Genomic DNA, 14,054 nt, shown 5'->3' on the forward strand with positions numbered 1-14,054 from the left:
AAATCACATTGACTGCCATGTTATTGGAAGACTTAATAAATATTGAACCTGCCTAATAAAAATAAAAAATAGAAAAATACAGCTCTGGAAAATATAAGAGACAGCTTAAAAATTATGAGATTTTGGAATAAAATCAAGAAGAAGATGATCACAAGACATCAAACCAAACTGAACTGCTTGCTTTTTTGCACCAGGAGTAAAGGCATAAAGTTATCCAAAAGCAGTGTATAAGACTGGTGAAGGAGAACATGCTAAGATGCATAAAAACTGTGAATAAAAAACAGGGTTATTCCACCAAATATTGATTTTTGAACTCTTAAACTTTATGAATATAAACTTATTTTCTTTGCATTGTTTGAGGTCTAAAAGCTCTGCATCTTTTTTGTTATTTCAGCCATTTCTCATTTTCTTCAAACAAATGCTCTAAATTACATTATTTAAGGAGAAACTTTATCCGTAGTTTATAGAATAAAACAACATGTTCACTTTACTCAAACATATACCTATAAATAGCAAAATCATAGGAACTGATTGAGAAACTGAATTTAGAAACTCTTCATTTTTCCAGAGCTGTATAATAATCATAAATAAAAAATAATTACGTACATACTGTTCTTAAATAAATACACCCATTTTTTGTGCGGAGCTGCACCTGTCCGTGGTGACGTCAGCGCGTGTGGGGGAGGGGCGTCGTGGCGCTGAAGGCCTGCGAGAGAGGGAGAGACACCTGTACGTTCTGGTTACGCGCACGAGCTCGGAGGAGCTTCAATTATGGACTCTTCTTCTTCAGATGAAGCGGATTAATAGAGGATCAAAGAGTTTGTGGATTTTGATGAGCATTTCTGGGGGAATCTTCAGAGAGACAGTGCAGATATGGAGCAGAGGAGCAGAGTGAGAGCGGCGCTGCTCTGCTGCTGTCTTCTTCTCCCCGCAGGTAAACAGGCCTTATCTCTCTTTACTTCACCTGAACACCACATGAACACCATCTGAACACCACCTGAACACACACACAGGGCCCACAGATACAATACAGACCCTGAATCCTGTAGTTTTTGTGTATAATGGTGTATTATCTTGTCCTAAAGGGTTAAATATGTTAATTATCTACAGAAGGGGTGAACATACCAAATCTAACCTGGTCACGTGACCGCGCCTCTCACGCTCTTTGCTCTGTGTAGGGTTTTTTTTTTGTTTACTCTGCTCTCAGTAGTTACATGGTTTAGTTTGGGGCTGGTTTGTGTTTAACTCTATTCTGGCAGCTTTATCCTAAAATTCCTTCAGTCAAAGAAGCAGTGACTCTAGATCCGTGTAATTAATTGTAATTTAATACATCAATTATAAAATGTTGTATATCTATAAAGCCTTTTTGATTAGTCATTTTCACCATCAGGTGATGACACTGATTTATTCTCTATAATTACTTTTTTAATATAGTAATCTAGAATGATATTTCCAGAATATTATCTAGATTAAAAAGTAACAAACAGTAAGTAAAAAAAAAACATTTTAGATGACTAGATATTTAAATAACTTATAAATCTAAAACTATTTTTTAAGAATTGTAACTTTACAGTACAGCAATAAAATAGAAAGTATAGAGAAATAAAGAATGCATATAAAAAAAGTCCGGCAATTAAACATGACTAATAAAATACAAACCATATAACTAATTTTAAGGGGAAAAATAATAAAAATACAAAATAATTAATAACATGTTAATAATTAAATTAATAAAATTTCATATGGTGTCTAGTTAATTATAAGCTTGATTAAAAAGAAATGTGTTTAATGTTCACTGAACCAGCGTCACTTATGTTTTTTGCCAGAGTGTTCCATATTTTCAGTGCATATTATTCCTACTCAGATATCTAAAATAACTAAAACATAAAATTAGTATTTGCACTAGTCAAAATACATTTTAGAGATGTAGAAACATTTTACTTTTTAAAATTAACTATGGATGCATTTATGGATGTAATTATAGAGAAAATAGAATGAGATTTAGTGTAAATGAATGTTAATCATTAAGTCAGTTATGCACATAGGATAACTGCTTACCCAAGTCACAGTAAAAAAATAATAACAGTTAAGTAATTTTACTGTTGCTTTTATCAGTTTATCCATTACTTTGCAGTGCTTGCACTCTAACAAACTCTCTTCAGTTATTGAGGGGAGAAATATGTGAATCCAAGCAGGAGAAAAACAAAAGATCTATTATCTGATCCAGAAGGATATCGTATGTCTGCTTCCTTGTTCCATTTACTTACTGCACACAGCAAGAAGAAATGAATGAAGCTTTAAGTTAAGGGATTGGTTGGAAGCTTTAGGGATTTATGGTCCAGTTGTGGTGTAGGAAATTATATTATTAAGTAGAGTAGGGCTTGTTAAATGTTACAGCTGATGGTCTACATCAGTGGTCTCAAACCTGTCCAAACTGGGCTGGTGTGGCCAATCAGACGCTTATATCATCAGTAGTTTAAAGACCAACTGAATAAACATATAGAAATAATGTCTGCAGCCACACCAGCCCAACGTGGACAGGTTTGAAACATCTGGTCTAAATACTACTGACCCAAATGGCCCTGGTTTTCTACCCTGCCCTCCAGCAGAGGTCACTGTCTCCTTAGTACTGACTTTATTACCGTTTAGTTTTTGTACAAGGAGACAAGACTGGCACACCTCAACTTAAACCTAAATTTGATGTGGTTTCATCATTCTGATGTGGTTATTTCTCTCTTTCTCTCTGTTCTGTATTGTTATGGTAGCCAATCTGTTTCTGGGCTTACTATTCTGAGTTTTAGATTCTCTCTTTTTTGCTTTGTTTGCCGTTGTGACAATACCCAGATAAACATAAAACCTGCACTCACCAACCCTGGTCTCATATTACAAATACTGCCTGCTTTTCCTGAAAGGAATGCAGTACATTACTTTTTTTCCATCTTTTTTGCCCGCCTTCTCTTCGGAAGACAAATTAAGCTTAGTTTCTATGGGCTATTGGACCGCCTTTAGAAGATAAGCTTCTGCAATGTCACAAGACTGATTTCAATCCAGTGTTGCATTCATTTTTCACCAAGATCTTGCAGCAGCGTTGATGATGGTAGAGTCTGACCTCTGCACAAAGCAGCTCTTCTCCATCCAGCACATCCCAAAGATTCTCAATGAGGTTAAGATCTGGACTCTGTGGCATACCTGTCAAGTCTCCCGTTTTGGCCGGGAAACTACCGTATTTTACTCCTCTTTCCCGCCGTCCTCCCGTATTAGTATTTTCCCGTAAATTTCCCGTATTATACTAAATAAAAAAATATATAGGCCACAGGCGACAATTCACTGACCGCTGTGTGTCTCTTAACCAATCGTGGTGCCGGTTCAAGGAGAAAGTCCCGCCTTTCAGGAGAAACAGCCAATCAGCTTGCTGGTTTTGCGGAGAGCTGTTTAGTGTGGGGGAAGCCCCGCCCCTCCCCTCGCTGTGAGCTAGTCGGAGCAGCTGTCGTTAAAGCTAATCTGGATATACGGAGATTTTTCTAAACCCTTTGTGTGTTTAATAGGCCTGGACAATAATTCGATATCGGTATTTATCGCGATAAGAAATGTTTCAATAACGGTGATATCACTTTTGTGGTATATCGATATGTATTATGTACAGAATCTGTCACGGACAGGCGTTTTTTACTGGCGTCAGCTCGCCGCAGAGCCAAACACATTCAGCCCCCATAGCTGTGCTACCTCAGTGCGTGATGACGCAATCACACAGGCACGTAGCCAGATAGGCTAGGCTAGGCTAGGTTAAAATGGCTAGGCTAGGCTAGGTTAGGTTAGGTTCAGGTCCGCTCCGCTACGCATCTAAAATGTCTCGAAACGGAGCCGGGACGAGCGGATCCAAGGCTAGGGTAGACTCGGTTCGGTCAGCCGCTGTTTCGCTCGCCCATTCGCGCGTCCGCTCGCTCATCCGCGCGTCCGCTCGCGCGTCCGCTCGCTCATCCGCGGCTCCGCTGGCCCAGCCGCGGGTCCGCTCGCTCAGCCGCGGCTCCGCTCGCCCAGCCGCGGGTCCGCTCGCTCATCCGCGCCTCCGCTCGCTCATCCGCGCCTCCGCTCGCTCATCCGCGGCTCCGCTCGCTCATCCGCGGCTCCGCTCGCTCATCCGCGCCTCCGCTCGCTCATCCGCGCCTCCGCTCGCTCATCCGCGCCTCCGCTCGCTCATCCGCGCCTCCGCTCGCTCAGCCGCGGTGCTGCAAATTGTGCCGGTGAGTGGAGCCGACAAGCAACGTAACGTTAATACATCTAATCTGTTCCACCACCTCAAGCATCTTCACTACATACAATATTTTCCTTATACTGACTGAAGCACTTTAATAGATTATGTTGAAACTAAGTTATTTAAAGTTTATGAATCCTTTAGGTTTGTTTATTTGACGTGGATATCATGTTGAATACCCCTTGTATTCTGACTAAAGCACTTTAATAGATTATGTTGTCACTAAGTTATTTATAGTTGAAAAATCCTATAGGTTTGTTTATTTGACGGGAAAATCTTGTTGCTTTTATGTATATAAAGGCTACTTGTATTATATATCCTAGTTAAAACACTTTTGTTTTAATCTGTTAAATTTGTTTACAATGAATAAGAAGCTCTGCCTCTGTTGTCATTTAAAGTTATTTTTATTTGTAATAGTTATATAGGCTTATGTTTGACAGGGATGTCATGTTATTATTTTGCTATATGCAAATAAAATTGAGCATTGATTTATTTTGACTACTTTTATTTCTAAAGTATTAAAGTTTTTGTGAAAGGAGGTTTCAAAGACTTAAAAAACATTTTCATACAGTAGTAGGTACAGATTTCCATTAGATAGATTGATACAAAAAGTGCAAATACACAGTTAAATAATAATTTAAATTTGCAGTGCAAGCTGCAGAGATTGCAGGGATTCTTTTTCTGAGGCCTTCAAAGTATTTATCAATATCGAAATTATATCGTATCGACCGAAATTTAAGGAATATATCGTGATATAAATTTTGGCCATATCGTCCAGCACTAGTGTTTAATGAAATCCAGCTTGTTACTCAGTTAGCTTAACTTTAGAATTAGCTAGATAGATATTCAGGGTTTGAGAAAATGTGAAGAGGGCTGAAATTAACTGAACTGATCAGGAGTGGACTGAACAATAGAAAGAAGTATTAATGAAAGATTAGTAATTGTGTAGGCCCCTTAGGACTATTATTTACTTATGGAATATATCTGATCCATGTCCTTCTTGTAAATTTGTGCACCCTTCAATTTCATATATATATATATATATATATATATGTATATATATATATATATATATATATATATATATATATATATATATATATATATATATATATATATATACATATATATATATATATATATATATATATATATATATATATATATATATATATATATATATATACACATATATACATATATAAATAAAAGCACAAGCCCTCGGTTGGGCTGTTGGGGCGGTGGAAAAAATCCCTTATTTTTAAGTCCAAAACTTGACAGGTATGCTCTGTGGTGAACTCTCTCAATCCATGTGTGAAAATGATGATCTCATGCTCCCTGAACCATGAACTCTTTCACAATTCCAGCCCCAAGAATCCTGATATTGTCATCTTGGAATATGGCAGTGCCATCAGGAAAATAAATCCATTGATGGAATAACCTGATCTATATTCAGTATATTCAGGTAGTCAGCTGACCTCATTCTTTCAGCACATACTGTTGCTGAACCTAAACCTGCAGACCAACTGCAGCATCAACCAACCACACATCATTTACTTACTTAAATCCAGGTGGTGCCTTTTTTGGCCAGGCAGTGTAATAGAGAGATAATAATTTAAGCAAAATAACAGGGGGAATAGGGAGGGGGTAGTGAAAAAGAGGAAACCCTTAGTTAAAGTAAGTAAAAAGTTAAAAAAAAAAAAAAAATGGGAAAGGAATAGGAAATTAAGGCTGTTCGATATGATAAAAAGAAAAAAACGTTATCATAATATTTGAAATATTGAACATGATATTGATTTTATTTCATGTAAGCATAGAAAATTTAGAAAGTATCAATATTGACCTAAAAAAAACACTATTTCCACTTTTACCATAATAAGTATAGTGGCTTTTATTCAAACGTTTGGACACACCTTAAATTCAGTGTTTTTTTTTTCTTTATTTAAAAAAATTCTGCATTGTAAATTAATACTAACTAAGTCATCTATACTATAAATAAAAACATATGCAATTATTTAGCAAACAAAAAAATGTATCTTAGAATTTGTCTTTCTTATGCTCTTCAGAACTTCTAGCCATCCAGGTGACGGTTCCCCACACAGAGAGAAGCACAACTCTGTTTGCCTCCATCATCCTGCGGTGTGATTACTCTACTTCAGCCAATCAGCAGGACGTTCTGGTTACTTGGCGCTACAAGTCCTTCTGCCTGGATCCAGTGATTCAGTATTACTCCACAGGTACACTTCGTTATTTTAGAGAACATGTAGCTCAGCATTTTTACATTATTGTTCTTGAACACTGCATGACCGTGAAATAGCCTTCATTTGTTCACTTTATTCATTGTTTATATTATCTCTGTATCGCTCATCTGTACAGACTGAACTGAATCTGTTAAATCAGAGAGTTTAATCATATGTGATCTGTCTTTGTTTAGCATATCAGGCAGCTCTGACTCTCGGGCAGGACCCAGCAAACGACTGTCCAGACCGCCAGCGCACTGTCCGCACTGTCATTCAGAAGAGGGGCAGTAATGAACCCACACTGGGGATAGAATATCGTGAACGCAAGATCACCATCCAAAACAGTGAGTCTACCACTGACCACAGCATTTCCACAGATGTTGGAATTTGTTTTCAGAATGTATTAACTTAACATAGTTTATGATATAGTCAGTCAAACAAGATATGTTGGAGATTTATAGATTGAGCTGGGTGATATGATAAAAATACTGTATTACAATATTTAAAGACCTTTTCACGATACACAATATTTATTATCATATTTTAAAATGCAGAGCAACTGCATTAGTGGGGGCAGCTTCTTTAAAAAAAATCTAAATAGTATTATTTACATTATTTACAACAATGTTGAGAAATGGAGGTCATATAATAAACACACAATGAAGAAATGTTTTAAACGGTCATTTGTCGAATTTATTTAATAAAAATTAAAGTACACCACATCTAATGCACATGATTCAACAATTGTAAATATGCTTGTTTGCAGAAGCTGATCTGGTCATCACTGAGGTCATGTGGTGGGACAATGGCATGTATTTCTGCTCCATTGATGCAGCTGGCGACACCATAGGGGACTCTGATAAGGAAATCAGACTCATCGTGTACCGTAAGAAGCCTAATTAAGCCTAAATATAGAGTTTAATAATTTCTGCTCCAAACAGCTACAGAATATTGTAACTGTCCAATGAAAAACAAGTATTTCCAAAACAGCAACTTTACAGGACTGAGATAAAATCTTCCTTCTGTGAAAGTCATTGTAAAAAGAGTTTGTTTCAGGTAATTTTGCATGATTTTTATTGGTCCATTCATAAATACATTTTAATACAGTGTAGACGACAGTTTGTGTTTTTAAATTACTGTGTGTAGTAAACTAAAAATCAACAAAAATGGAGATGCGTGTTTTTAATTACTTATTTATGGATGAATAAAATTCCATATATATATATATCTTTGTCTCAGATTGGCTGACAGTGCTGTTCATCATTATCGGGGCTCTTCTGCTGATCATACTGCTCGGCGTCTGCTGCTGTCAGTGCTGCCCTCAGAAGTGCTGCTGTTACGTACGCTGCCCCTGCTGTCCCAAGACATGCTGCTGCCCAGAGAAAGGTACTAACATAAACTAAACAGCCAGCACCCTCACTGGCATCTGCTTACACCACATTTTCCATTTGCACCATTAGCAACCAACCAGCCTAACCACTTTGGGAGCAGAGTACTGTACAGTAGAAGGTATAGTACCTCAGCTTTTTAAAGAAAAACTTTCAAACCTGAAATTTGTTCCTACACACGTCCAATACGTATGTTTTATAAAAATGTATTAAAAAGTAATTAAAATATTATGATTATTAAAAAGAGATGGTGCAATTAGTGTAACATTTGTTCTAAATAAAGCTGAAAAAGATTCTGTGTCTTGTAGCATTGTAGAACAATTGAAGTCAAATGTATTTATTATTTACAAAGCAGCCTTACAGTAATCCAGCAATCGAACAAGAGATCATAAGATAACCACAGAAACAACATATAAACATCCAAATATACTGGTTTATATAGAGTGATTGCCTTTACTAGGGAACCCTTGTAGTACCCTTTTTGTGTGCTGTTATTTGGAATATTTATTGCCTGTAATGTTGTTGGGTAGTCATAGTCTATTATTAGTGTCAGCCCCACACCCTCCTCCCACATGTAAACAAAGCTACCTGATCTCTCTGAAACGTTTAGGTGGATCTGTTGAATTTGGTTTTGTAATCCACTGGGGCTGAATCAACTTGTAGATCATGATCAATAATATGCATAACAAAATATTGTAATGCAGTATTTTTACTTTAATTTACTTTTTTAATAGATCAGTAATTAAAAGAATTGTGTTACTTGATCAGTTGCTGCAAATGCACTCGCATTGTGTTTTGGACTCACATCCACATGAACACGTGGAGATATATATATATATATATATATATATATATATAAAGTTTACATAATCATACAGTACAATTGATGGAAAAAAAACAAGATTGCTTAAGAAATTATTCAGTGACTCATGTGCTTGTTTTGCAACTGGTTATTATGTCACACCACACTGCATAATCATTTAAAATCTTGATACACATGCTCATTTATGGCTAATTACTTTATTAATGAAAGGGGGAAAAACATTTTCAAATAATACAGTTCATATTATATAAGATTTTACTGTTTCCCTGCTCTCTTTCTTACTCTCTTCCTCTCCTGTTAGTGGTGATGCAACACAGGATGATTCGTGATGCTCAGAAAGCAATGGCACCTTGGCTGCATGGCCAGCCAATCTATTCTCCTATTGGATCAAATGGATCTTCTCAGGCAAACCCTCTACTGTACTCAGGTGTGTAGCTTAACCCATAATCCTCTATATCATTTTAGCCATGGACTTCTTCTGCTTATTCTGCTTATTACTATGCATATGTTGTTTAATTTTCTCATACATTCAACCCACAGGTTCTTTCTCTGAGTACCCTTCTAAACACAATATCCCAATGGGGCCAATGCTTGTACCTCCACACCATCCTGCACCACCGATGGTACTTCCATATGGAGTCCAGGCCAATGGCAGCGTGCATGGCAGTGGTAAGGGCAGCATGCATGGCAACAACCACATGTTGGATTTCCTGGAGAATCAGGTGAGAGCAGTGGATGTTGGCGCTCCACTGGTCCAGCATCCTGCTCAGTACATGGCAGCCCCTTTTCAGGCACTGCCTCCTCAGCAAATAGCCCTTCCACCTCAGCCTATGCAGCCCCTGACTCAAGCCATACCCCACAACCCCGGGCCCCCCAGCATGCTCTCTGCCCTGGATGAAATGGGAGTGCACGGTGTGGAGCGTAGGGTCATCCAATTACCCCCAATTGTGGGTCGAGCCCCAGGCCAGACCTCTCGCAGGGCACAGAGAGATAACCGCCCGGTACTGCGCTTCCACAGTCAGTCCAGCGGAAGCTCCAGCCGCTCAGCACATTACCGTGATTCCTCACGACGGGACACTGGGTCACCGCGCCACGGGATCCTGCGCAGTTACAGCGATGAGTCAGACTGGGATGACAGGCGAGGAGGCCGAGGCTCCAGAGAACGCAGGGGAGGGTCGGGTGGGGATCTCTCACGCCCAAGAGTACGCAGCAAAGCTGAGCTGATCGAGGAGCTTCAGCGGGCCAACCCTCGGCGTGGCTCCTGGAGCTCAGAGGAGGACAGTTACAGAGGAGCTGCAAAATCCAGAGACAGAGCCTGGCCAGAGAATCCACCCAGTTACTCCTCCATCGACATCCACCCCGGCCACAGCAGGAGGACCAATGAACGCAGCTCGGTAAGCATGAGTCTTTTTTTTCTGCAATCTGAATCAAAGCCATTTCAAATTGATTGATTATTTGCTGATTAGGATTCAACATATCTTTTGGTTACACAAAAAAAACAACAATGCACAGAATATATTTATTATTATTTGTAAATGTCTAACAGTAGCACAAATATCAATGTAATACGCTTACACAGGGTTCCTTTGTGTCCTTAAAAAGTCTTAGAATGTCAAAAAATGTAAAAATTTTAGATGGTGTGTTTAATGCTGGTGGGAAAGCACATATTAACATTAGCGGCGAGTTAGCTAGGTTATGGGGGAGAGAAATAAGGCTAGCGGAGAGCTAGCTAACATTAGTGGCGAGCTAGCTAACATTACTGGGGAGAGAACTAAGGTTAGCAGAGAGCCAGCTAACATTACCGAAGAGCTAGCTAACGGTACTGAACGGTACTGGGTTAGTGGCGAGCTAGCTAACATGTTCTGCATCACGATGGAACAAAATAAAAAAAATTAAACTGATAACAAATGAGAAATGTTAAGTTTTGATTTTCAATACAATAAATAACTTTCTACTAAAGAAATTATGACTACATATTTGGGTTTCATTATATTTATTGAGGTCTTAAAAAGCATTTAACTTGACTTTTAAAATGGAGCAAGAACCCTGTTACAGTGCTGGTTCTGTATTTCTCAGCTTTGAAGCGTGTAAATCGTGTGCTTTAGTGGTGGATCAATGCGCAAATTACACTTTCCCAATTGTAGAGGGAGCTAAGGAGCATGAAATGCCTATTGCATAATGCTGCTTTAAGCTTGTTTGTTAACTTTTTAGAAAATGAGTTTTCAAGTCATCCTAGAGAACATCTGGCAGTGCCCTCAAAGACTGGAATCAGAGACCACAGTGGATTAAAAAAAACAAAGTCTTAAAAGGATCACAAAAGGATTAGGTTTAAAATAGCAGACATCTGTCCTGTAAAAATCTGGGCTCAGGGCTGATTCTTCACACTGGATCTGGACACCTTTTACTATTCAGGGTAGTGATCAACAAGGCTTTATTTCTACTAGGATAAAAATAGTATATCTTTGTCTCTTTCTTATAAATTCTTAAAATTATTTCAAAGTTCAAAGCTCTATTTTTGTCATTAATGTATATATACCACCATTCTTCTTTCTCTCTCTCTCCCCCTTTCCTCGTCTCTGTCTCTTAGGATAAGAGCTCTCGTAGTGGCGTCAGTGTTGTGATCTGAAGAATCGAGCTGCCTTGTCCTGCATTTTCACCCCATCGCATCAGTGGATGCTTAAATACGTTTGACTCAGTTTCAGTAGCAGAGAATGATGATTTATGTAGAACTTGCTAAATTGTTTAGTAGTCGGCTGCCTAGTGCTCTCCCAGTGAGAAGAAAAGATTGATTAATCATTTTAAAAATGTTTTTCATTTGTTTCAGTTCCTTTTAAATAAATGATTTTTGTGACCTTTTTTTATAATTGTATAAACATGTTTTAATTTTTTATAGTTTGTGTGTTTGCTGTTAAACAGTGCTATGTTTTATACTAAAAATAATTAAGCTACAGTGGTATGGAATATTTGGGTGCCCCTGGTCATAATTTCTGTATCTTGAGTGAGTAGCTAAACAAGATTTCTGAAAGTAAATCAATATAATGATTATGCCTTTCTATAATATTGTAGCATCACTGAGTTTGAAGTAAAAAGACCAAACATATTCCTATTTGGCAGACAGAAATAATTGCAACCAGTAGTGGTTCTTACTTCTAATTGCAGCCACTGATTGACCCTTATTCTCCATCCACACTAACACCAAGAGGGTGAGTAACTCTCCACCAGTGCAACCACCACAACCAAAAGAATAAATACAAATAAACACAAAAAATAATAATAACACCAACAAAAAAGGGCTGTCCAAAAGCAGACGTATCGGCAGCCTGTATGATACTTCTACTTAGTATTTTCCAGTGACTGACAGGACTTGTTTAGATGTTCCTTGGAAAACATCTGATGCTGAGTATCTTAGAATACAATTACTGATAAAAGATCACCTCTCTCCCGCTGTCTATTAGAATTCAATAAACTGTTACTGATCGTGGATCAGCGTTCTTACTGTGAGAAGTTTGATAAATATGGACATTGGTGGAGAACAAGCCATAATTAGCATTAAACTGTAAAAGCGAATCTTCTTAACGTGTAAGATCTTTATAAAGTTATAGAGAGCTTAATAGATAAAGCAACTTTCCTTTCAAATTAACAGAAATTTTCACCAGGTTGGTCCAAATATGTGTGCAACTGAATAGTTAAGCTTTAGCTTGTGATTTCTGTGTTTACATTGATCTAGTTTGTGTGGTGATGGGTTATTTGTCACATTTGTGGTGCTTTTTTTTCTTGTGTACAGTATGAAAATTATGTATAACTACCTGCATGCATTTGCTTAACTGACTGTTTATACTTTATGCACCTGCAGAAGAAGTATGGTTTTATTCTTTTTGTTAATTTTTTATAGTGCTTGTACAGTGGTGCCCAGTTTAACCTCCCTCTTTTCTATTGTTCTACAGCATTATGCTCATTGTCTGGTTATATTTATCATCATCTCTCTGTCTGTGGCAGTGAGACATTTTTTGCATACAGAGTTGTATGCAAACATTTGGGTGCCCCTGTCAAGTTATATATTTTATTATTTTTTACCAAGTGTGATTAGGTACAAATTAACACAAAGTTATATCGTGCCTTAAAAGTGGCATGTAAATTACATATTTACAGTCTTTGTTCACTTATTTATATATATATATATAATCGTCTTATATCGACTGAAGGTGCCCATTTTTTCATACAGCTAAATATTCCATATAATGTTTTCTCGTAAGCAAAAAAGGGAGACCACTGTTTATATGTGTATGTTAAGTAAGGCAGCTTTTGTCCAAACTAATGGGTAAACTTAAGGGTGTAATAAAGTGTATTTGGATTTGTGTATGAATGCATATATTTGTCAGCATGTGTGGCCAAACCCAGAATTTGTCAGTACATGTGTCCATTTCTCATATGAACAGGGGACACAAACTGAGTAATATCCCTCACCTAAGTCTTTACCTCAGTGGTTTCTGACTCTGAAGTTAGGTTTCATCTGGTTACAGATGACTTGTGACTGAAGGTCAGACTGTAATACACACTGAACTTCAGCTAACTTTGCACATATTTAGCTTTTTACAGCAGTTTGACTTTGGCTACAAATGGGTTTTTTACATGTTTGCCTTTTGTCTAATTTTTTTGTGAAAGATAATAATATATGTAACTAATAGATAATAAATATGTTTTGGAATGACCATTTGGCTACATGTAGAGTTAATATCTCAAATGTGATAAAAAATTAAAACATGTTTTTGCTTTAATCCTCATTAGACAAAATATGAACATTTGTTGTAAATTATTGAGAAGAATTTGATACTTTTGGCATAGGTGTTTTAACATAGCCACATGATTAAACTATGCTAAAATGAAACTCCCAGTGCCCAAGTGTAGTTGTTAAAAAGCTATTTCTCAGAATGTTGTTGAAATATCCAGCTTTTAGATGGTCCAAGCTGGTCTTGGCTGGTAAAGGTGGTTCAGACTCAAACAGTTCAAACATACCCATGTTGACCAAGAAATAAGCTGATCCGACACCTGAACCAGCTAGACAATCTTGTTTTTTTTTTGTTTTGTTTCTTTTTCTCTGTAGGGATTTCACATCAGACTAGTTTAAAAGCTGCTGTTTAGAAGCTGCTGTTCTTCTTGGCTGGTAAAAGTGGTTTGTTTGTCTTTTTCAGAAAGAATTTTGCTCCATACCAGTTTGAATGGCTTGGGATTTGTGGTTTAAAGTGTTCAGAAATACTGGAAAATATGTGATTGTCTTGTCTTGTCTGTCAAGACTCAAAGTGTGCAACCATCCCCATGCTTACCAAGAAATAAGATAATCCGACAACTTAATA

At 37.5% G+C, this 14,054-nt stretch overlaps 1 protein-coding gene across 1 annotated transcript; it reads left to right on the forward strand.

Moving 5' to 3' along the window:
* The first annotated feature begins 678 nt into the window (after nucleotides 1-678).
* Nucleotides 679-13,412, forward strand: ildr1b (immunoglobulin-like domain containing receptor 1b). The gene is made up of 8 exons (XM_007227808.4): nucleotides 679-934; nucleotides 6,319-6,489; nucleotides 6,687-6,836; nucleotides 7,259-7,378; nucleotides 7,732-7,878; nucleotides 9,005-9,130; nucleotides 9,244-10,097; nucleotides 11,291-13,412. The coding sequence occupies exons 1-8, from the start codon at nucleotides 874-876 to the stop codon at nucleotides 11,327-11,329; spliced, it is 1,668 nt and encodes a 555-aa protein (XP_007227870.3). The 5' UTR covers nucleotides 679-873; the 3' UTR covers nucleotides 11,330-13,412.
* Nucleotides 13,413-14,054: the final 642 nt, after the last annotated feature.

Source organism: Astyanax mexicanus, chromosome 11 (genome assembly GCF_023375975.1).
Source record: "Astyanax mexicanus isolate ESR-SI-001 chromosome 11, AstMex3_surface, whole genome shotgun sequence".
NCBI lineage: Eukaryota > Metazoa > Chordata > Actinopteri > Characiformes > Acestrorhamphidae > Astyanax > Astyanax mexicanus.